The sequence below is a fragment of the Bubalus kerabau genome, chromosome 1 (assembly GCF_029407905.1).
Source record: "Bubalus kerabau isolate K-KA32 ecotype Philippines breed swamp buffalo chromosome 1, PCC_UOA_SB_1v2, whole genome shotgun sequence".
NCBI classification, from domain to species: Eukaryota; Metazoa; Chordata; class Mammalia; order Artiodactyla; family Bovidae; genus Bubalus; species Bubalus kerabau.
In genome coordinates, this window is record NC_073624.1 from 209596350 (window position 1) to 209621157 (window position 24808).

Below are 24808 nucleotides of genomic sequence, written 5' to 3' on the forward strand. Positions count from 1 at the left end.
ACTCATGATGTTGGTGCTCTGCCATCCATGATTTATGGAGTTAGAGGGTCTTTGGGAGGCCTGCCCTTCTCCTTGTATACCCCATGACAGGGATCTCTTGCCTCTCTGGCTAGCAGAAGCTTTTCCCTGGATTCCCTTGGCTATGTCATATTAGCCCCCACAGACTGTCTTCATGGCAGTCAACCCCAGTCCTCTCCTTGGGGTCAGACCTCCAAAGCCTAAGCCTCAGCACCCAGTCTCCAGCTGCCTCAGCAGGCATGCAGACAAACATCTCAGGTTGGGGGGTGCTGGTTGGTACCAATCCCTGTGCGGAATTCTCTATACTTTTCCCTCTGCACCCCTGCTGCTGCACTCTTCTCTGAGGCTCTGAAGCTCCCTACTGTCTCCACAAGTGAGGGGGTGTCTGAATGTATGGAAAACTTTCCTCCTTCACAGCTTCTTCCCAGAGGCACAGGTCCCATCATGATTCCTTTCTCTCTCTCTCTTTCTTTTTCCTTACTTCTTTTGCCGTACTCCATTATGGGGAAATTAACTGACCTTTTTGGAAGTCTGTGGTCTTCTGCCAGTTTTCAGTTGATGTTATGTAGTTGTTTCAAATACAGATGTATTTTTGATGTATTTGTGGGGATGGAAGGTAATGGCCATGTCTTACTCCTCTGTCATCTTGGAGGTCCCCCCATAACACATCTCTTCTTCTTTATCCATTTGTCTGTTGGTGGACACTTAGGTGGCTTTCATATCTTGTCAACTGTAAATAATATTTCTATGAACATAGCATTGGGGTGCATTGTATCTTTTTGAATTAGTGTTTTGATTTTTTTGGATAAATATCCAGAAGTGGAATTTTTTAAAAATTAATTAATTTATTTTAATTGGAGGGTAATTGCTTTACAATTTTGTGATGGTTTTTGCCATATATCAACATGAATTTGCTTCATGTATACACATGTACCCCCATCCTGAGCCCCCTCCCACCTCCTTCTCCACCCTATCCCTCTGGGTTGTTCCAGAACATCAGCTTTAGATGCCTTGCTTCATGCATCAAACTTGCACTGGTCATCTATTTTACATATGGTAATGTACATGTTTCAATGTTTTTCTTTCAAGTCATCCCAACCTTGCCTTTTCCCACTGAGCTCAAAAATCTGTTCTTTACATCCGTGTCTCCTTTGCTGCCATGCATGTGGGATCATTGGTACCGTCTTTCTAAATTCCTATATATGTGTTAATATACAGTATTTGTGTTGCTTTTCCTGACTTACTTCACTCTGTATAATAGGCTCCAGGTTCATCCATCTCATTAGAACTGACTCAAATGCATTACTTTTTATAGTTGAATAATATTCCATTGTATATATGTACCACAATGTTCTTATCATTCATCTGCCAATAGACATCTAGTTGGCTTCCATGTCCTAGCTATTGTAAATAGTACTGCAATGAACATTGGGGTGCATGTGTCTCTTTTAATTCTGTTTTCCTAGGGGTATATGCCCAGCAGTGGGACTTTTAGGTCATATGGCAGTTCTATTACCAGTTTTTTAAGGAATCCCAGGAATTGTTGGGTCATATGGCAGTACCCAGAGAAGGCAATGGCAACCCACTCCAGTAATCTTGCCTGGAAAATCCCATGGACAGAGGAGCCTGGTAGGCTGCAGTCCATGGGGTCGCTAAGAGCTGGGCATGACTGAGCGACTTCACTTTCAGTTTTCAGTTTCCTGCATTGGAGAAGGAAATGGCAACCCACTCCAGTGTGCTTGCCTGGAGAATCCCAGGGACGGCAGAGCCTGGTGGGCTGCTGTCTATGGGGTTGCACAGAGTTGGACACGACGGAAATGACTTAACAGCAGCAGCAGCAGCAGCATGGCAGTACCAGTTTTAGTTTTTTGAAAAACCTCCATACTGTTTTCCACAGTGACTGTGCAAATTTACCTTTCCACTAATGGTGTACAAGGGGTCACTTTTCTCCACACGTTCTCGCAGACATTTATCATTTGTGGTATTTTTTTCAAGGCATTCTTTTTAAAGAATTATTTATTTCTTTGACTGAATTGGGTCTTCCTTATGCCATGTGGGATCTTCATTGTGTCACGCAGGATCTCTCATTGTGGCATACCAACTATTCAGTTGTGGCATGCGGGCTCTCTAGTTGTAATGCACAGACTCTGGAGCATGAGAGCTCAGTTGTGGTGCATGGGCTTAGTTGCTCCATGGCATGTGGGATTTTAGTTCCCCGACTTAGGAATTAAATGTATGTCCCCTACATTTCAAGGAGGATTCTTAACTACCATATGACCAAAGAAGTCCTTATTTGTGGTCTTTTTGATGATAGCCATTCTGACAGGTATTAGGTGATAAGTGATCCTCAATGTCTTGCTGCATATTACAGAAGAGAAAAGGTATTATATTTAGGCCCAAATATAAAAATTCTCTCCAATTTTCCATAAGCCTTCCTATTTTCAAAGTCCAAGAAAAGACAGAATCCTGTGCAATGAGCACATATTTTTATTCTACAGAAACAAGGGCTTAAACTTGTAGCCTTAACAGCATAGTTTGAATCTTATTACTAATTATCTCTTACTTCAATGAGTAGCATTGCATTTTATCTGATTTCATGGAAAGATTGTGTGTTAAGAAGGTCTGAGAGCTTGTCCTATTTGGTAGTCACTGGCCATTAGTGATCTGACTTTGAGTTCACAACGTGTCTGGAAATTAATTTCTTTATATATAAAGTTAGAATAATTTCAAACTGTATGTAGGATTGTATTCTTTAAATTAATGAAGTGTGACCAGCTGGGCTCCGAGAAAATCATATATATTCTGTTTTCTACAACTTCTCAAAGAAATTCTTGTCTTATTGCAAGAGGTAGTGCCAACACCAATTTAAAGAGCTAAATAAAACACTGTTTTGTTGTTGTTGTTGTTCAGTCACTGAGTCATGTTCTACTCTTTGCAACCCCATGGACTGCAGCACACCAGGCTTCCCTGTCCTTGACCATCTCCTGGAGCTTGCTTAAACTCATGTCCATTGAGTCAGTGATGCCATCCAATTATTTTGTCTTCTATTGTCCCCTTTTCCTCCTGCCTTCAATCTTTCCCAGAATCAGGGTCTTTTATAATTGGTCAGCTCTTTGCGTAAGGTGGCCAAAGTACTGGAATTTCAGCTTTGTTGGGAAGCCCAGTACAAAATAGCTGGTTGGAGGAAATGGCAAAGGGCCAGAAATACCCCGGCTTGGTATGCTCGGGCAGAAAAACATCTCCTGCCTTTGGTTATGCCCAGTGCCAAGAAACGGGTTATGGGATAAGCACATGGGTGACTTAGAGCACGCTGTCCTTGAAATATTTTTACTGATTAGGTGTTAACCCCGTACGTGCTCTGCTGGCTGTATACTCTAAGCTCTTAGTCCTACTTCTATAAAAAGAGTTGACTGCAGTAATAAACTTGTCAGTCCTTGCAAGAGACTGTCTGAGTGTCCTTCTTTCAGGTTCGTCACTTTCAAGTCCCGGGGAGAAAATCCCCAACAAGTGGCGCCTCGAACAAGGACTTGAAATGTAGGCTGAACAAAGCGATGAGCCCTGCAGAAAGAGGTAAGCAGGATGGGACAACATAGCAGTAAAATTCCTTTCATGTCTATAATGCATCATTTTTTGAAACAAAACGGTGTTAATGTTTCAAGACATCAGTTGAATGACTGCTATCATATACTATTGGAAGAATTCATGGTGCCCAGAAGAGGGGACACTCAATCTAGACATATAGAAAAGGGTTAAAAATGTTTTGCAAGCATATCGGCAAGGGTTACATGGTCACTCATACGGGCTATCATAGAACAAATTGAAGGGCATAACGTTAATTTGGAGGTGAAAAACTATTCAATCTTTACATGAATATGAGCATAAGGAACAAGATATGCAAGGTGCTTTGAAATATAAGAATGTTATGCTCAATCAGACACAATCCTTAGAAAAACAACTTAGAGACATATATACAGGATGTGTCAAAACTGAAGCCGCTTAGAAAGGAGGTCATTTCATTCAATGGACAGCCCAAATCTGAGGTTTTTCCTTCTGCTCCGCCTGTAACAGCAATTGCTAACTTTGTTCGTACTAATCATTTCACTCCTCCTTGGGAGATGCCTGCTTGCGCTTTCATTTTCCCAATGCAATTTAATCAACCTGCCCAAGACCAAAATACTTGGGCTAATCTAGATTTTGGCATGTTGTCTAGCTTTAAGAAAGCTTGCACTCTATATGGACCTACTTCTCCTTACTGTATAGAATTTCTTGGAGGATGGGCTGACCATTGGATGCCATATGATTTTTTTCAAATAGCAAAGATAATTCAAAATCCTCAACAATTACTTCGATGGCACATTTGGAAAATTCTAGCAGCCTTACAGCACTTCGCTAGTGTTTATGGGACTGTGGGTGTGTTTCATCCTTCTAATTATACCTTCCTATACAATAGTACTGGCTATATTCAATCGTGTGTTCACCTTCCTTACTTGTTTATTGTAGGGCATTCTGATATTGACTTATCGGCCAAGATTGTCAATTGTACTGCATGTGCATTGTATACCTGCCTTAATCACACCATTTCATATCACAATGCTAGCATTGCACTAGTTAAACAAAGATCTGAGTTATGGCTTCCCGTAAACTTAACTGAGCCTTGGACTGGTTCTGTATTTCTTTCTATATTGTTGAAAATTGGACTTAGGCGATCTAAGTGCATCATTGGGTGGATTATTGCAGGCATCTTAAGCCTTATCTTTATTGTGACCGTAAAAACTTTGTCTGGTATGGCTTTACATAATTCTATACAAAATCATGATTTTATCACTGCTTGGCACAAAGACTCTCATGATCTTTGGACTCGACAACCTCAAATAGATCAGCAATTACAAACATGAATTAATGAGTTACAAACTGTGGTTATCCATTTAGGAGATCAAGTGCAGCAACTGACTTTCCAAACATGTATACGTTGTCACTGGAATTTTACTTCTTTTTGTCTGACTAACACGCCCTATAATAGCACTGAATATCCTTGGGATAAAGTTAAAGCACATTTGCAGGATCTCACAGATAACTCAAGTTTAGACATCAATTTGTTGAGACAAGTTGCTAATTTTCAAGTTAAGGTACCTAAGGAATTGTACAGCGCTCAATTTTATGATACTTTAACCAAAACCGTATCATCTCTAGACCTTAGAGCTTGGTTTTCAGGAAGCAACATTTTTATATATGTATTAATCACCCTGCTTTTTCTGTCATTGCTTATAGGATTCAGATGTCTCTACTCAAGACTCTGTGCCTCCCACAATGGAGTCCAACTAGCAGCTGCCATGCTTAAATTAAAAACAAAAGGAGGATAGTTGGGAAGGCCAGTACAAAATAGCCGGTTGGAGGAAGTCCTTGGGAAAATGGCGAAGGGCCAGAAATACCCCAGCTTGGTGTGCTTGGACAGAAAAACATCTCCTGCCTTTGGTTATGCCCAGCGCCAAGATTTAATAATAAATATTAAGGATGTTGCTTGAGAAAACGGGTTATGGGATAAGCACATGGGTTACTTAGAGTGCGCTGTCCTTGAAATATTTTTACTGATTAGGTGTTAACCCTGTATGCACTCTGCTGGCTGTATACTCTAAGCTCTTTGTTCCTACTTCTATAAAAAAGGCTTGACTGCAGAAATAAACTTGTCAGTCCTTGCAAGAGACTGTCTGAGTGTCCTTCTTTCAGGTTCGTCGCTTTCAAGTCCCGGGGAGAAAATCCCCAACAAGCTTTAGCATCAGTCCTTGCAAAGAATATTCAGGACTGATTTCCTTTAGGATGGACTGATTGGATCTCCTTGCAGTCCAAGGGACTCTCAAGAGTCTTCTCCAACACCAGATTTCAAAAGCATCAACTTTTTAGTGCTCAGCCTTCTTTATGGTTCAGCTATCACATCCATACATGAAGAATGGAAAGCCATAGCTTTGACTATATAGACCTTTGTTGGCCAAGTAATGTCTCTGCTTTTTAATATGATGTCTAGGTTTGTCATAGCTTTACTTCCAAGGATCAAATGCCTTTTAATTTCATAGCTTCAGTCACCATCTGCAGAGATTTTGAAGCCTAAGAAAAAATAAAATAAAGCATTGTAATCAAATTATTTTTACTAGTATGTGGAATACTGATATTCCCATCCCATGTTTGGGTTTGGTGGGTCTGCAAGAGGCAAGACAAGGCAGCCTTGGGCCCTGGAAAGTCATATGAACAGTAAATGTGGAAAGCAGAGGGACAGAGACACTATCTAGTCACTTGAACTAGATTGGACTGGCTGAACACCAGCCTCAAGTTCTGGCACTATCCATACAAGATGAAGACACATTGGGTGGAATAGAAGGAAGAAGTGACTTTTCTCTTGACTTCTCAATATGTCAGGAGACCAAACCACTCTCTAAAATATCTGGTCTCCCTTACCCCATTTTTCCCATGTTAGAAGGTGTGGATTCAGCTCTTTGGAGTTGCTTGGCTCCCCACAATTACATGGTTTTAATTTTGTGAGTCCAGGATCAAAATAAATTGATCTAACTTAATTTTTATGTAAAATTCAGTAATCATTCTCTCTTCAAGAAAATCTGACTTCCATACTTGGGAATTTCCCTTGATACCTCCCTTGTGAGTTTTGCCTTCATGTGTGGGGACCTGAGCTGATCTCTAGATGAGAGCATCAGTCCCTAAGGTCTTAACTCTGTAAACAAACTGATATCTATCTTCAGGCCCCTAGATTATTTCAAATCCCCAAGGTGACATGATATTGAAGTTGTCCTCCCATCCCCTTATTATGCACAAGTGAAATATCATCATATGTATTAAAGCTCTTAGTGATGTGTGCTTCCCTTCATCCCTGGGTAACATCTACTATCTCCTTAATCCTAGGGTGCCTGTATATATAGGAGTAAGATAAAACATACAGATTTGAAATGTGGCACCATGCCACCTCATCCATTTAGCTAAGAAGAGATGCTATCTGTGGCCATTCCTGATAACTTTTGCCCACAGTTAACTATTTCTTTTTCAAACTGTGATACTTAAAGTTTCATTTTAAGGCATTAATGGGGCATAAATTATTTTTGTGCTCAATCCCCCATCAATTTTTGTTGGAGTTTCCTTCCTTCAGAAGATCCAGAAACTAAAAGGGACCAGAATTAGCTGCCTTATCCCTGAGAAAACTCTCTGGAATCAAAGTAAGGAGGGCTAACAGACTGTTAGGTCTTCTACTTTCTGGGAGGAACAACAGTGAAGATTTTGATATGTGCTTTGCTGTAGCAATGAATCTTATTTCTGTACCTTTGATCATTTGAAGGATTTATGATTATCTTTGTGATGGTTCTAGTAGGGTTTTTATCTGTTAGGGTGACAGAATAAGAAAGTTCTCAAAGCCAACTCACACTTTAATTTCATCTTGGAACACAGCAACTGCATCTAATTAAAAAACAACAGAATGCATCACATTTTAACGAACTGGATCCAAGACAGGTAGATTAGGATAAATTGCATTCTACTTGCTTCCGCATTCATAGCTGGGACAATCCAAGGGCATCCTGTCACCTTAGATTTACACATATCAAATTATCCTTTTTAATCTCCTCTTGAAATAATAGCCAATTTGAGCAGAAAACCTCTGCTGCTGTTCTATTTTGTCACAGTGACAAATCAAGCATTGCAAACCTTCTCTGGTAATGTTGAGAATGATCACAAATTTCACCCCAGCAAGTATTCAGGATATAATAGTTAGGTCTGTATGTGCAGATTCATGGGGGAGTAGTAATAAAAGATCATCTTTAAACAAGTGTAACTAGATAGGAATAGAGGAGGAAGCAGAGCAAATGAAACTTTGTGCTAATAAGTAGGAATATGGACTTACCAGGTGGAGCTAATTGTAAAGAATGGCCTTGCCAATGCAGGAAATGTAAGAGACGGGTTTGATCCCTGGGTCAGGAAGATCTCCTGGAGGAAGGCATGGCAACCCACTCCAGCATTCTTGCCTGAAGAATCCTATGGACAGAGGAGCCTGGTGGGCTGCAATCCATAGGGCTGCAAAGAGTCAGCACTACTGAAGCAACTTCACACACATGCGGCTTTATGGTTCCTGCTATGATATGAAATTTCAAGTGTTGGCTATTCTTTTGACCCTTCTGTCATTGAGATTGTTCATCTCTGAAATGGAAATCCTAATGCTTGGCTTGCCCACATTACAGAGTTGTTGTGAGGATGGTGTGCAAGTGTAGGTGTAAAAGCTCTTCAAAACATGTAATGTATTGTAACTGTGAAACGAGTGATGATTGTTTAGGACATGTTTACACCTGAAGCAGACAAATATAGCTCCACTACTTGATATTGTTAAATCCCATTCAGGTAGTCTTCCTTTATGAGTTGGTGATACAAGTTTGGGTATAATCCTTAGTCAGAGAATCAAGTCCAGTGCATCTGTCCAGATTTTTAGGCGAAAGTTTTCAAAATTAGTACAAGTTTATAGTTTTAAGACCCTGATGCTGGGAAAGATTGAGGGAAGGAGGAGAAGAGGGAAACAGAGGATGAGATGGTTGGTTGGTGTCATCAACTCAATGTACATGAGTTTGAGCAAACTCTGGGAGATAGTGAGGGACAAGGGAGCCTGGCATGCTGCAGTCCATGATGTTGCAAAGAGTCGGACACAACTGAGCAAATGAACAACAATGCTAATTAAACTACTACTGGTGTTTGAACAGCTTAATTCTTTTCAATTTCCATTTGCAACAGCTTTATTCCTTGCAATTTCATGATTCTGAACTAAGGATGAGTTAAAAAAAGAAAAGCATGAAAAATCAAGTACATTATACTTGAAATGCTTGTTAGGTGAAACAGGGTGAGTCTCCGGTATGGGACAGAGGCCTGAGCGTTAGGGCATCTTGGAATGAAAGAATAACACATTCATAAACTGTCCTTTAGAATAGGTAAATTATAAATAAATGTGATGTTGGAATTTGGCTGAGGAGTTATGTCCTGCCACGCGAGTGTACGTTCTTTGGTTCTTTGTCTCGTCACAACAAAGATTTGGAGTGACGGATATTAAAGCCCTCAGCGCATCACAGCTCTCAGGTCTTGGAAAAACCATGTTACAGCTCTTAGGAAAATCAGTGTTACAGCTCCATTTTATTTAGAAGACAGCAGGAGAATCCAAGACTGGAAGAGAAGAGAGTGGAGGAGTGCGTGGGGAGGGAGAAAGAGAGAGAGAAAGAGAGAGAGCACGCGCATGCACGCAGGAGAGAGAGTCGGAGAGAGAGTCGGAGAGAAAGCGCTTTGGCTCCTCCTTTTATATGTTTTTTCCTCCACCTGGGCCTGCCTTATGCAAATTGGGCTTAGCCAGGAGTGCTTGTTCTGCCTGAAGTTTTCACTCTGGTCCTCAGACCTTCCTTTGACCTTCCTTGTCTTTTAGCCACCACCATTTTGGATTCCTTTTCCCTATTCTACCTACCTAACATGTCCTAAGTGATATATATAGCTAAGCAATTTGTGTACGTTGTCTAGTTGTCACTCACAGGATCTGTTTATTGATTCTCTTAAACTTGAGTGAGAGCTGTGACAGGTCTGTGGGAGAAACAGTGCAAGTTGTTTTTCAAACCAATGCCAACAGAGTGTGTGTGCAGGAGTCTCCCTTTTGAATACTCAATTGACCTAGTAAAGTCTTTGGTACTTGGCTGGTTATTTCTGATAATTCCCTGCACCCTTTAATCTCTTCATGGGGTTTTGCTGAGCTTCTTGTGCCTTTATGGGAATGGGAACTTAGATTCAGTCCTATGCCTGAACTGAATGGGAACTTACAGAATTTCTATCTGCAGCTTCAACTAGAGAGAGTTTGATAACTTTTTCACTCTCAGGCTCAAAACAGTGGTGACAGCAATCTCATGGAGCCACTCACCTTTCAAAAAGGTTTTGTACTCTAGTTCTTACTGCTTCTTTCTTGTGATGAATCATGACAACATGTGACGTCTGGATGGAGATGTAGAAGGGATCTAGCCCCTCTCTTGCACAAAGAAAATCCAAGATACAGAGAAAGAAATCTGATATTTGGCCACACATTTGCAGACTTGAGGCAGAATCCAATCTATCTCAACTCCTCCTTTTAGAGTCAAAGATATTGTGTTTAATCTCAATAAAATTCCATGTCATTAAGAAGTTGCCTGACATGTACATTCATGGATATCCTGAACATCGTCCATGAATTTAACCTTTGGGCCTTTCTATGTACTACTTTCTCTCCTTGAAACATATTGCTCAATCTGCCACATGTAAAATTCCTACTTGGTATTTGAAAAACAGCCAAAAACAAGGACCTCTCAGGAACAACAGTTTCTTGCAATGTGTATGTGTGCTCAGTCTTGTTTGACTCTTTGCGACTCTATGGACTTCAGCCTGCCAGGTTCCTCTGTACATGGAATTTTCCAGGTAAGAATAATGGAGTGGTTTTCACTTCCTACTCCAAGGGTTGTTCCTGACCCAGGGATCAACCCTGTGTCTCTTGCGTCTCCTGCATTGGCAGGCCGATTCTTTACCACTACGCCAACTGGGAAGCCCTTCTTGTAATATACGCGCGTCTATGAGTTCTTTCCTGATCAATTGGAAATAACTTGCAAAACACTCAACTTTTAAACAAGTTTTCTTTAGAGAACTTTCGCTTTTCTCCTTTCTTTGTCATTATTTGCATATATTATTCACCAGGGAGAACAACTCCCAAGTCAATTCACCCTTTAATCTTCAGCAGTATCAAGCACACTGCTTTGCATAAGAAATATATCCATAAGTGTATGCTAAAAAAGTAATGGAAGGGCAAATGACCTTGCAAAATTCACAGACCCATAAGTGGAAATTGGAGAGTGTTAGGTAGTCTTCACCTGCTATCTTATCTTATTCTTTTCTCTGTGTCTCCATAACAACTGGTGAAGATTATGGGAAGGGACAATGACAGCTACCATCAGGCATTCATCTTGGTGGGCTTTTCTGACCGGCCTCAACTGGAAATAATTCTCTTTGCTTTTATCTTGATCTTCTACATCCTGACTCTAGTGGGCAACACAGCCATCATTCTCTTGTCTATGGTGGACTCCAGGCTCCACACACCCATGTACTTCTTTCTTGGGAACCTATCTTTCTTGGACCTCTGCTTTACAACGAGCATTGTTCCCCAGCTGCTGTGGAACCTTTGGGGTCCAGAGAAGACTATCACCTACCATGGCTGTGTGGCCCAACTCTATATCTATATGGTGTTGGGCTCAACTGAGTGTGTTCTCCTAGCTGTCATGTCCTACGACCGCTACGTGGCTGTCTGCCGGCCACTGCACTACACCGTGGTCATGCACTCACATCTCTGCCTGCAACTGGTGGCTGTGGCCTGGTGCTGTGGCTTTATAAACTCCTTTGTTATGTGTCCCCAGACGATGCACCTTTCCCGATGTGGGCATCGCGAGGTGGACCACTTTCTGTGTGAGATGCCTGCTCTTATTGCCATGTCCTGTGAAGACACAATGCTGGTGGAAGCAGTTGCCTTTGTCCTGGGGGTTGCTCTTCTCCTGGTGCCCCTTTCTCTGATCCTCATCTCCTATGGCATGATCACTGCTGCTGTGCTGAGGATCAAGTCAGCAGCAGGGCACAAGAAGGCTTTCAACACCTGCTCATCTCACCTAACAGTGGTCATTCTCTTCTATGGAACCATCATTTACATGTACCTGCAGCCAGCCAACAGCTACTCCCAAGATCAGGGCAAGTTCCTCACTCTCTTCTATACCATTGTCACTCCCAGTGTCAACCCCCTCATCTATACTTTAAGGAACAAAGATGTGAAAGGGGCAATGAGGAAACTCTTGGGGTGGGAGAAAGAGAATAAGGAAACCTAAGAGAAATGTTGGAATAATACTTTGGTGTTCTGCTATCTTACGTATATCTTAACTGTGTGGAAAACTAATATGTAAAGCGTGAAGGGAACATGGATAGGCACAATGGGCTTTTGAGTTTGACCCCATTCTCTACTCTCTGGATGTGAAGTGCCTTTCTTCTGTTTAAAGGTGTCTACTTTAGAAGATCTTTAGTGAATTTGCATTTTATCCATCTTTGGGCTTTATTTAGAACTGCAGGGGATATGTGGAATGAATTCAGATCACACAGTCTGCAGACAACATCATGAGATGTCAAATAAAAATGAGACAACACGAATGGCTTCCTCTTGAAGCTCCTTTATTTATGATGACAGTGTTTTTTCAGAGAGGGTTGAGTCAGCATCAGTAAAATCACAGTGTGCTGTTCTAGATATATCTTAGCTCTCTACGACTAAGGAGTGTTCTTTGATTTGCTTTTTGAAAAGGAATGAAGATTTTTTTTGTTGTTGTTGTCATTTGTATCTTTTCCTTGACCTTATCTCATAGCCAAAGCATTTACAAGATAGTTGAGTAGATTTAGGCATTTAAGACTTTGTAGAGAATAGAGCAAGTGGAAAATATTAGAATGAAACACTCTGGAATCTTTAGCAGGCTACTTTAAACAGTTGCAAATATTTTTCTTTTTAAAAAGCTGTTTTATAGTCAGATCGATTATTACCACCTCAAAAAATTTTTTTGGTGGCCAAAGTTATTGGGGCTGGAAGTTACTAAGAGCAGTATTACCAGAACTTGGTTTTCTATCAGACTTGTAAGATACAGATTTCCAAGAACTCATTAGATTTCTTGTAGTTGAAACAAGTGTGGGGTCTAGGCATTTCTATTATTAAAAAGGTCTCTAGATGTTACTAGATGACAGTCAAATTTGGAAATCATTGTTATTTAGAAATACTCTAAATCCAACTTCTTACATCAACCAGAAATCCTCCTAGAGCATTTTGAATGTTTGGCCACCTTCACTGGGCATGAATGATGCTACAAAGCAGATACAGGAGATGATATCATCCATATCTGTGCTTGGAACTGGTTTATCCTCTTTCCACTTATATCTTGGAGTCTAGGGTTTTTCATCTGTATCATATAGGGTAAATAATCCTAATTTTACAAGACTGTAGCAAAGGTTAATGGAGAGGGAAATTTCAACCCACTACAGTATTCCTGCCTGGGAAATTCCATGGACAGAAAAGCTTGGTAGTCAGAGGAGCCTGGTGGGCTACCGTCCATGGAGCCACAAAGAGTTGGACACGACTGAATGACTGAGAACAATAGAGATTAAATAAGTTTAGAGATGACAAACGTGAGGTAAACGGCCTCTCAATAATATTTACAGTCATTGGTAATCTATTCCTTTTGGAATAGATTCAATTTTGTTATTTAGAATTTTTTTTTTTTTTAGTAAAAACTGACTTTAGTATTTTCCCAGTGAATATCTGCAAGGTAAAAAATGCTTTCTCTTAGTTATAGGAATCACCCTTTGCTTGTTTCTTTTATATTAAGTAAATAGGGTCCTTTATAAACTCTCAGAGAACTTTGCTGTATAAGTTAGCTGCTGCTGCTAAGTCGCTTCAGTCATGTCTGACTCTGTGCGACCCCATAGACGGCAGTCCACCAGGTTCCCCCGTCCCTGGGATTCTCCAGGCAAGAACACTGGAGTGGGTTGCCATTTCCTTCTCCAACGCATGAAAAGTGAAAAGTGAAAGTGAAATCGTTCAGTCCTGTCTGACTCTTTGCGACCCCATGGACTGCAGCCTACCAGGCTCCTTAGTCTAGAGTGGGGTGCCATTGCTTTCTCCAGTATAAGTTAGCACCCTAGTATAAATGTGAGGTCTCAGGGTGAAGACTCAGGATAAGTGTGATGATTCTATATTGTTAATGGATAATACAAGTTCAGGCTGTTGGGATTATGGGGAGAGTGGATTCATAGACTATGAAAGAAGTCAAATCTGCGATAACAAAATATCCAGGTGGAAATGGAAAAATTATTTCAAAGTCATTCAAATATATATCTAGGAGATATTAGGAACAAAGTAAAACTTATTTGCTTTTGTAATCTTCCTGTATTATGTAAATGATCACAGACATATGGAAGCAAATTACATGACAAAACACAGAGTAGCTAAGGAATTTGCTTAGAATTACAAGGCAAAAGAGTACCCAAAATAGTTCTTAATATATGTTAAGCATTTTCCATTTCATAATTTCCCTCCTGTGAATTTGGGTTCTATGAAGTTAAAATTTTGACTATCTAGTAGCCAAATGTGGCCTATTTGCTAAAACAGAATATTTTAAGTTTTCATTTTAAGATTAAGAAATCACCCACAGGGCATCGTCTTGGAAATAAAGTGTTGAATAAATTTAGTTTATTTCCCCCAATGCCAGTCCTTTTCTTTACTCTTATTTTCCTTGTTGCATCTCTGTGATATTACAACCACAGACCAATCATCCATGTTTTGCAGGAAAGGGCCTGAAACTGGGCTCTTGTCTAACACTCGGAATGAATTGTCTGAGGAGACACGTGCTGACAAAGCAAGAGATTTTACTGGAAAGAGCATCTGGGTGGAGAGCAAGAGGGTAAGGGAACCCAGGAGAACTGCTCTGCCATGTGCCTCACAGTCTTGGGTTTTACAGTGATGGGATTAGTTTCCAGGTTGTCTTTAGCCAATCATTCTGACTCAGAGTTCTTCCTGGTGGTGCAGGCCTTGTTCAGCCAAGATGGATGCCAGCGAGAAGGATTCTGGGAGGTGGTCAGATATGTGGTGTCTCCTTTTGACATGTCCTGAACTCTTCAGGTTGGTGGTGGCTTATTAGTTCTGTGTCCTTACTAGGACCTTCTGTCGTAAAACAAATCATGCAGATGGTGACTATGGTGCCTGGCCAGGGTGGGAGGTTTCAGTCAGTGTGCTTCCCCTAACACACACAGATAAAATGAGTGTATTTCCTGCTTACCTCAACTAGGGCTTTGGCAACAGCTATGAACATCACTTCCCAAAAGGGTTTATTCTTTTGCCTAAAACCTCCTATAGTCATAATGTTACTGTGATAAATTTCAGTGGGTCAACAAGTACTTTATAAATACACAAACACATATATACTCCAGAAATTTTAAGGAAATCAAATAAAATGGCATAGTTGTAGGAAGCCCATTCATTCACACCTCTTTGGGTATACCTCCACTCAGAAATGTGACATTTGTTCTGGCATTGACACTGGAGCAGTGGAAAAATTCTGTTTCAACAAAACCTCATTCTTGTATATAGGTAATGGTGAAAGGAAGTTTCAGGAGATGGAATGGGAAATCAATTAGTCCATCCATAAATTGGCTTGTGATTTCTGTACTGTCTCTTTAGGGACTTAGGAAACTGATTCTTTTTTTTGTTGTTGTTGTTGTTGGGATGTAATTGCTTTGTAATGTTGAATTAGTTTCTGCTGTACTACATCATGAATCAGCCATATGTACACATATATCACCTCCCTCTCACCCTCCCATTCCACCCCTCTAGGTTGTTACAGAGATGTTCAGCCAAAATGTCATCATTTGGAAATAAATTGGAATAAACTACTAATATAAGAAAATACAACAAAAAATAAAATGAAGAAGAGAGGAAATTAAATAGTGATAAAATGTTTGACCAGAGAGTTGAATTAGAATAGCTAGAAATTGTGGGATTCTGAAAATCTGTAAAAAATATTTGAAAAGAGCACAAAAAAAGTAGTATATGGAAATAGACATTTCCATCTGAGAGAGAGTTTGTTTATGCAGTACAGGTAGAGTAAGATTGACTGTAAATAGTCCTAAACCATGGATACAAAGTTTTCAGGTTAAAAAAAAAAAAAGATATTAGTAAGGCAAACTTTTGCTGGAGGAATACTCTCTTGGCAGCAGCTAATACACCACATGTTTGGATTTGCATTGGAGTGTGCTGTGATGTAAGGACTGAGATCCCACCTTACAGAATACCCTTTGGACCTCCATAGTGACTTGTAGTCAAGCAGGCTCAGAGATGCAGATTCACTTCAGTCAACTTAATAAAAGCCCTAGAATATCATACCAGAATAGCAGTGTGCTGCTTAATGATGAGAGAAAACTCTTTCAATGTCCAGTCTTTCCTGCCACTTTGTTGTTGTTTTTTGGTTGCTAAGTCACATCCAACTCTTTGTATCCCCATGGACTGCAGCATGCTGGACTTCCCTGTCCTCCACTATGTCATAGAGTTTGCTCAAGTTCATGTCCACTGAGTCAGTGATGCATTGCAACCATCTCATCCTCTGTCTCCTCCTGGTCCTCCTGCCCTCAATCTTTTCCAGCATCAGGGTCTTTTCCAGTGTAGATTTTATTCCTTTTGGGAAGCTAAATGATGAAGCAAAATTATCAGAGAGTGGCTTGGTCAACATGTAAAGTGAATAACAGGAATTTGATTTAAAATGATCAGTCTCTGACAATGAACAATATCTAACACCTGACTAGTGTTTACTATTTGCCAGGCACTCAAACATTTTGCCTTCTATTACTCACTTAGATCCTTAAAACTAACTTGAGAAGAGATGGAGAAGAGAAGGAGACCTATGCTGTGACTCAGCGTAGGTCACACAGCTTAATCTGGAGCCAGGGCCATGTTCCAGAGTATCTAGCTCCAGAGTTCATGCTCTTGACCCGGAGATGCATTCATGCTTTACTAAATTGCGTGCTAAGTTGCTTTAGTCATGTCAGACTCTTTGCGACCCTATATACCGTGGCCTGCTAGGCTCCTCTGTCCATGGAATTCTCCAGGCGTAAATACTGGGTTGTCATGCCCTCTCCAGGGGATCTTCCTGGCCTAGGGATCAAATACACGTATCTTATGTCTCCTGCATTGGCAGCTGGGTTCTTTATTCTAGCACCACAGGGCTTTACTCACAGCTCTGAACAAAGAATGAACATGAACCCAGGTTTAGCATGATGAACTTCTAGCTAGCAGCCTCTTGGAGATATGATATGGCCTGAAAAATGATCTGAGCTTAAACATTCTTATTCTTTTCATGTACATTTAGAATTAAGAATTTGAGGAACTAATATAGCAGTGAATAAGTGCTGAAGTAGACACATTTTGATGAAGAAAAAGGTCAATCAGAGATCAGAGTGAGATTAGCAACATGGGATATGTATTAGGTAGGATGGTACTTGGGTGAGCCAGAGGAATAAGTAAAGGAAACCAGCCAGTAGGGAAGGATAAACATTAATAGAAAAGCATCTTATGTGAGAAGTATCTTGTGTTTTTACAAGTTCTTTTTCTCATGAAAAGGACTGTTTGTGCTCTGGTTCCTGCCCTGAATTCCTGTGAAATCACACAGAATCAGATGCAAGTGACTGAAGTCTGAGAGCATAAGGATGTGCTGTGCTAAGTCACTTCAGCCGTGTCCGACTCTTTGCGACGCTATGGACTGCAGCCTGCGAGGCTCCTCTGCCCAGGGCATTCTCCAGGCAAGAATATTGGAGCAGGTTGCCATTTCCTTCTCCAGGGAATCTTCCCAACCAGGGATAAAACCCAGGTCTCCTGCACTGCAGGCAGATTCTTTACTGTCTGAGCCACCAGGGAAGAAATGCTAAGTTCACACAGCTTCTTCTTGTTAGAATGAGCATTAGAAACAAGACTTCTAGATGCCTGGTCTTGCTACATTTCTCATCAGTCAAGACATTGTTAACTCTGCCCCATGAAGGTGCTGGTTCAGTGGGTTAGACTCAGGATCAACAACAGAACATCTCATGTGACTCCTGCCATTGAGAAAGTCTGTACCTTGTGTGGACTTTTTCCTAGCTTTTAAAAACCAAGTCTCATTGTTTCATTCTTCTGGGTAAGAAAAAAACTTTACCAGCTGAAATTTTCTTTCAATTGCAAAATACTGACTTTTGGAACATAGACTATTCACATAATTTTTTAAAAAGTGACTTTAACACTCTGACCAAGATTTTCCTTTCTGTTGTTAACGTAGTTCATAGGAGTGATTTTTACCATATTGCAGTTTCTCTGATAGAAATATTTCTTTTGAAGTTTTTGGACATTTCCCCTTACTTGGTAACTTAAGAATTTTATTAATTCATTTTCATCAAGTAGGATTGAGACTTGGTTTAATAAAATAATTTGTGAATGATAAGGACTAGAAATACAGGCCCTGATGGTGAGTTATAATGCAGTTTGAATTCCAAAAGAAAGTGGGAGCAGAGATTGAAGGGTGGAAACAGAGTATCAGAGGAAATCTAGTTTGTCCATAGTCAAGGAGCTTATGAATGGTAGAGTGTGGAATTGAATCCAAATCTACAGAGATCTAATGTTTGGCCCTTTTTGGTTGTACCACTGGATGAGGATATAATGAATTATGCTAATTAAACAGTGAAAAAATAGTGCCACATAACTGTTAGTTAAATATATAAAAGAATACTGCAGTGTTTTCTTGTGAAAGGAACAAATAAAGTTTAATTATATTTCCTGCTGCTGCTGCTGCTAAGTCGCTTCAGTCGTGTCCGACTCTGTGCGACCCCATAGACGGCAGCCCACTAGGCCCCTCTTGTCCCTGGAATTCTCCAGGCAAGAATACTGGAGTGGGTTGCCATTTCCTTCTCCAATGCATGAAAGTGAAAAGTGAAAGTGAAGTCACTCAGTCCTTCCCGACTCTTAGCGACTCCATGGACTGGAGCCTACCAGGCTCCTCCACCCATGGGATTTTCCAGGCAAGAGTTATTAGTATTTGTTCTTACTATAAGCACATCTTTCACCTTGTCTTGCAAATTCCTATTACCTACTTTAAGATCCAAATAAAAATCTATCTCCTCTCAATATTGATCTATTCAGACTATGACTATACTGTATTTTTACTATAAGCACATCTTTCACCTTGTCTTGCAAATTCCTATTACCTACTTTAAGATCCAAATAAAAATCTATCTCCTCTCAATATGGATCTATTCAGACTATGACTATACTGTATTTTTAATTTCAACAATATGGGCCATGTTTAGAAAACATGATTTGCTTATTTGGGCAATTTTCATTGTAATTGATATGAAAGATTAGGTAATTATGTGGATAAAGGTTCAAGATAGCAACTCTGTATGCCTTATGAATTTTTCTGTATGTCAAATATTGAACAAAGTGTTGAGTGTTGGGTCAGGATTCAGCTGAGTTCAGTTGCTCAGTTACATCCAACTCTTTGTGACTCCATGGACTGCAGCATGCCAGGCTTCCCTGTCCATCACCAACTTCCTGAACTTATTCAAACTATGTCCATTGAGTCAGTGATGCCATCCAACCATCTCATCCTATGTCATCCCCTTCTCCTCCTGCCTTCAATCTTTCCTAGCATCAAGGTCTTTTCAAATGAATCACTTCTTCACATCAAGTGGCCAAAGTATTGGAGTTTCAGCTTCAGCATCAGTACTTCCAATGAACAGCCAGGACTGATTTCCTTTAGGATGGACTGATTGGATCTCCTTGCAGTCCAAGGGACTCTCAAGAGTCTTCTCCAACACCACAGTTCAAAAGCATCAATTCTTTGGCACTTAACCTTCCTTTATAGTCCAACTCTAACATCCATACATGACTACTGGAAAAACCATAGATTTGACTAGATGGACCTTTGTTGGCAAGGTAATGTCTCTGCTTTTTTATGCTGTCTAGGTTGGTCATAGCTCTTCTTCCAAAGAGCAAGCATCTTTTAATTTCATGGCCACAGTCACCATCTGCAGTGATTGTGGAGTCCAAAATAATAAAGTCGCTCACTGTTTCCATTGTTTCCCCATATATTTGCCATGAAGTGATGGGACTAGATGCCATGATCTTAGTTTTCTGAATGTTGAGTTTTAAGCCAACTTTTTCACTCTTCTCTTTCAATTTCATTAAGAGATTCTTTAGTTCTTCACTTTCTGCCATGAGTTGTGTCATCTGCATATCTAAAGTTATTATTATTCCTCCCAGCAATTTTGATTCCAGCTTGTGCTTCATCCAGCCCAGCATTTCACATGATGTACTCTGCATATAAGTTAAATAAGCAGGGTGACAATATACAGCCTTGTTGTACTCCTTTCCCTATTTGGAACCAGTCTGTTGTTCCGTGTCCAGTTCTAACTGTTGTTTCTTGACCTGCATACAGATTTCTCAGGAGGCATGTCAGGTGGTCTGGTATTTCCATCTCTTTAACAATTTCCCACAGTTTGTTGTGACCCACATCGTCAAAGGCTTTGGCATAGTCAATAAAGCAGAAGTAGATGTTTTTCTGGAACTCTCTTGCTTTTTTGATGATCCCACAGGTATTGGTAATTTGATCTCTGGTTCCTCTGCCTTTTCTAAATCCAGCTTGAACATCTGGAAGTTCACGATTCACAAACTGTTGAAGCCTGGCTTAGAGAATTTTGAGCATTACTTTGCTAGCGTGTGAGATGAGTGCAATCGTGTGGTAGTTTGAGCATTCTTTGACATTGTCTTTCTTTGGGATTGGAATGAAAACTGACCTTTTCCAGTCCTGTGGCCACTGCTGAGTTTTCCGAATTTACTGGCATATTGAGTGCAGAACTTTCACAGCATCATCTTTTAGGATTTGAAATAGCTCAACTGAAATTCCATCATCTCCACTAGCTTTGTTCATAGTGATGCTTCCTAAGGCCCATTTGATTTTGCATTCTAGGATGTCTAGCTCAAGGTGAGTGATCACGCGATTGTGGTTTTCTGGGTCATTAAGATCTTTTTTGTATAGAACTTCTGTGTATTCTTGCCACCTCTTCTTAATATCTTTTGCTTCTGTTAGGTCCATACCATTTCTGTCCTTTATCGAGCCCATCTTAGCATGAAATATTCCCTTGGTATCTTTAATTTTCTTGAAGAGATCTCTAGACTTTCCCATTCTATTTTTTCCCTCTATTTCTCTGCATTGATTACTGAGGAAGGCTTTCTTACCTCTCCTTGCTGTTCTTTGGCACTCTGTATTCAAATAGGTGTTTCTTTTCTTTTCTCCTTTGCCTTTTGCTTCTCTTCTTCTTTTAGCTATTTGTAAGGCCTCTTCAGACAATGATTTTGCCTTTTTGCATTTCTTTTTCTTGGGGATGCTCTTGATCATCGCCTCCTTTACAATGTCACTAACCTCCGTCCATAGTTCTTCAGGTACTCTATGTATCAGGTCGAATCACTTGAACCTATATGTAACTTCCACTGTATAATTGTAAGTGATTTGATTTAGATCATACCTGAATGTCTAGTAGTTTTCCCTACTTTCTTCAATTTAAGTCTGAATTTGGCAATAAGGAGTTCATGATCTGATCCACAGTCAGCTCCTGGTCTTGTTTTTGCTGACTATATAGAGCTTCCTCATCTTTGGCTGCAAAGAATATAATCGATCTGAATCCAGTATTGAATATCTGGTGATGTCTATGTGTAGAGTCATCTCTTGTGTTGTTGGAAGAGGGTGTTTGCTATGACCAGTGTGTTCTCTTGGCAAAACTCTGTTAGCCTTTGCCCTGCTTCATTTTGTACTCCAAAGCCAAATTTTCCTGTTATTCCAGGTATCTCTTGACTTCCTATTTTTGCATTCTAGTCCCCTGTAATGAAAAGGGCATCTTTTTGGTGTGTTAGTTCTAGAAGGTCTTGTAGGTCTGCATAGAACCGTTCAACTTCAGCTTCTTCAGCATTACTGGTCGGGGCATAGACTTGGATTACTGTGATATTGAATGGTTTGCCTTGGAAACAAACAGAGATCATTCTATTGTTTTTGAGATTGCATCCACATACTGCATTTTGGGCTCTTTTGTTGACTATGATGGTTACTCCATTTCTTCTAAGGGATTCTTGCCCACAGTAGTAGACATATTGGTCATCTGAGTTAAATTCACCCATCCAGTCCATTTTAGTTCACAAATTCCTAAAATGTCGATGTTCACATTTGCCATCTCCTATTTGACAAGTTCTAATTTGACTTGATTCATGGACCTAACATTCAAGGTTCCTATGCAATATTGCTCTTCACTGCATTGGACTTTACTTCCATCGCCAGTCACATCCACAACTGGGTGTTGTTTTTGTTTTGGCTCCATCTCCCCATTCTTTCTGGAGTTATTTCTCCACTGATCTACAGTAGCGTATTGGGCACCTACCGACCTGGGGAGTTCATCTTTCAGTGTCCTATTTTTTGGCCTTTTCATACTGTTCATGGGGTTCTCAAGGCAAGAATGCTGAAGTGGTTTGTCATGCCCTTCTCCAGTGGACCACGTTTTGTCAGAACTCTCCACCATGACCCACCTGTCTTGGGCTGCCCTACATGGCATGGCTCATGGTTTCATTGAGCTAGACAAGGCTGTGGTCCACGTGATCAGATTGGTTAGTTTTCTGTTATTATGTTTTTCATTCTGTCTCCCTTCTGATGGATAAGGATAAGAGGTTTATGGAAGCTTCCTGGTAAGAGAGACTGAGGAGGAAAGTGAAAGTGAAAGTGAAGTCGCTCAGTCATGTCCGACTCTCTGCGACCCCATGGACTGTACCTATCAGGCGCCTCCATCCATGGGATTTTCCAGGCAAGAGTGCTGGAGTGGATTGCCATTTCCTTCTCCAGAGGATCTTCCCAACCTAGGGGGGAATTGAACCCAGGTCTCCCGCATTGCAGGCAGATGCTTTACTGTCTGAGCCACTGAGGAGGAAACTGGGTCTTATTCTGATAGGTGGGGCCATGCTCAGTAAATCTTTTATCCCATTTTCTGCTAATGGGCGTGGCTGTGTTCCCTCCCTGTTGTTTGACCTGAGGCCAAACTATCGTGGAGGTAATGAAGATAATGGCCATCTCTTTCAAAAGGTCCCATGCAGCACCTAGTGCCCCTGACCCTGCAAGAGGCCACCGCCGACCCTCACCTCTGCCGGAGACTCCTGGACACTCACGGGCAAGTCTGGGTCAGTCTCTTGTGGGGTCACTGCTCCTGTCCTAAGTGTTGAGTATTGGGTCAGGATTAAGGCTTGCTAATTTAAAGATTCAGTACTTTTTTATTCTCCCTGTAAACACAATGTAGCATTTTCAAATACAGCAGAATTCAAATACAAATGCAATGGCAATGTTAGCCAAATTATTTTGTAACTCTAGATGAATAAGTGCTCAATCAGTCTTTGGTAATTAACCAGTACTTAGGAGAAATTATTTCTATCTCATCTTTAAATTTGAGTCATTTTAGTGATTGATTTAAAATAAAATTATTGCTTATGCTATTTGCCTTCTTCTGTACCCACCAAAAAAACTCAGAAGATCTCTTTCCCTTGAATCTCTAGGGAGATATTTCTTGAATCTCTAGGGAAGAGAAGGAGACCTAAGAACTCAGGCAATTTAATAGCATAAGCATAATTTGCTTACTAATAAATCTACAGGGGTTTAATGATAGTTTCCTGACAACTTGAGAAGTTTTAAAATACCTTCCAGTGTAATATGTGAAAGGAACTCTGGGATGGGAGTGGGGGCTTACTGTCAATGACTCCCCAGTCTAGGGAGCAAGTGGAGAGATGATGTTTTCCAGAGTGATAGAATTTCATCACCCCATTTCAGTAAGTATTATGAGCTCATAATCCCCTTGTAACTGAGCTTGTTGAACATCTACATACTTACTTCTTCCTCTGGGTCAATGTTTCAGAGAAAGTTAATTTTATTTTCTCTCCTCATTTTTAGGCTGTATTTGGAGGGTAACATTAAAGCCTAGGCCAGTACTGAATTGCTCAAACAATTTGATCATGCAAATAGTTTGACCATGCAGTTTCATTCCCTAGACACTTGCTATTTTAACTCTAAAATTAGATTTCCCTGTTAATATGCAATCATTTTTTCAGAAAACCTTCTTATCTCTATTTCCTTGTTTCCCAGATTTACCCACCCATTCTTCTGCAAACTCATTAACTTCAGTGTGAGCTGCTGAGTACATTCTCTCAGGTTACACTAAATGCTGCTATAAAAATGATGCATATATGTGTTTATACCACTAGCAACACATTGAATCCTTTAATTTTATTTATGCGGCAATTTTCCAAAGAGCTGTGCTTTGTACAATGTGCAAAGTATTACAAAAATCTTATCTTAAATGATTTTGCATTTTCTTTTTCCTAAGACAAGGATTGATCAAAGCATTACCTTCATCAGAGCTATGGCTTATGTTTCTTTTGACTATCTCTAGTTAAAGGACTTAAAAATCTACCTTAATCAAAAGGCCTCTTTTTTGCTTTTTGCTTTGTTTTGATGTCTGCCAGCAAATAGTGTGCTGTTCTTGGTCTGCCAACATAACAGGATGAGCAAGAAATCAGCTGCTGGCTTTTGTAACACATGAACTTATTAATAGTTGAAACTCTTTTACAAGATCTTGATGAGGAAAAGGGCAATCAAGAGCTGTGAGCTCTGAGCATGTGCCGTACCTTGAAAATTCTTAGAGAAATGCCCTGGTTCCCTAGGTCTACCACCTGCCCCCTAATACAGGAGGATGACGCTGGGAAGTGACTTCATTAATCCAGGGACCATCTCTCAACCCATACCTACTTATTATTTTTTTTCTGAGAACTTAATGCAGGTCAGCATAAATGTATGATTTTGCTGCAGTGATGACAGCATATTTCCCCAAAAGACTCGCTGGCAGATGTATGCCATGTGAGATCATGGGGTCCCAGGACAAGGTCCCAGAATACGGATGCTGTTGCAAGTTTCGAATCTTTTAAACATATTTTGGAAATTATTTTGTTATTTTTCCTAATATATGTTCTGGTTGTCATCAAAACATTTACAAAGTTGTATTTATTTTTTTATTTTTTTAAATTTTATTTTATTTTTAAACTTTACATTATTGTATTAGTTTTGCCAAATATCAAAATGAATCTGCCACA

At 40.2% G+C, this 24808-nt stretch overlaps 1 protein-coding gene across 1 annotated transcript; it reads left to right on the top strand.

Moving 5' to 3' along the window:
• The first annotated feature begins 10970 nt into the window (after positions 1 to 10970).
• On the top strand, positions 10971 to 11918 carry LOC129642148 (putative olfactory receptor 2W6). The gene has a single exon (XM_055566704.1). It carries the CDS (start codon positions 10974 to 10976, stop codon positions 11916 to 11918), a length of 945 nt encoding a protein of 314 aa, XP_055422679.1. The 5' UTR covers positions 10971 to 10973.
• Positions 11919 to 24808: the final 12890 nt, after the last annotated feature.

Excerpts from the sequence above, each read along its gene's own strand:
- LOC129642148 (XM_055566704.1), top strand. The coding sequence starts at position 10,974 with ATGGGAAGGGACAATGACAGCTACCATCAGGCATTCATCTTGGTGGGC.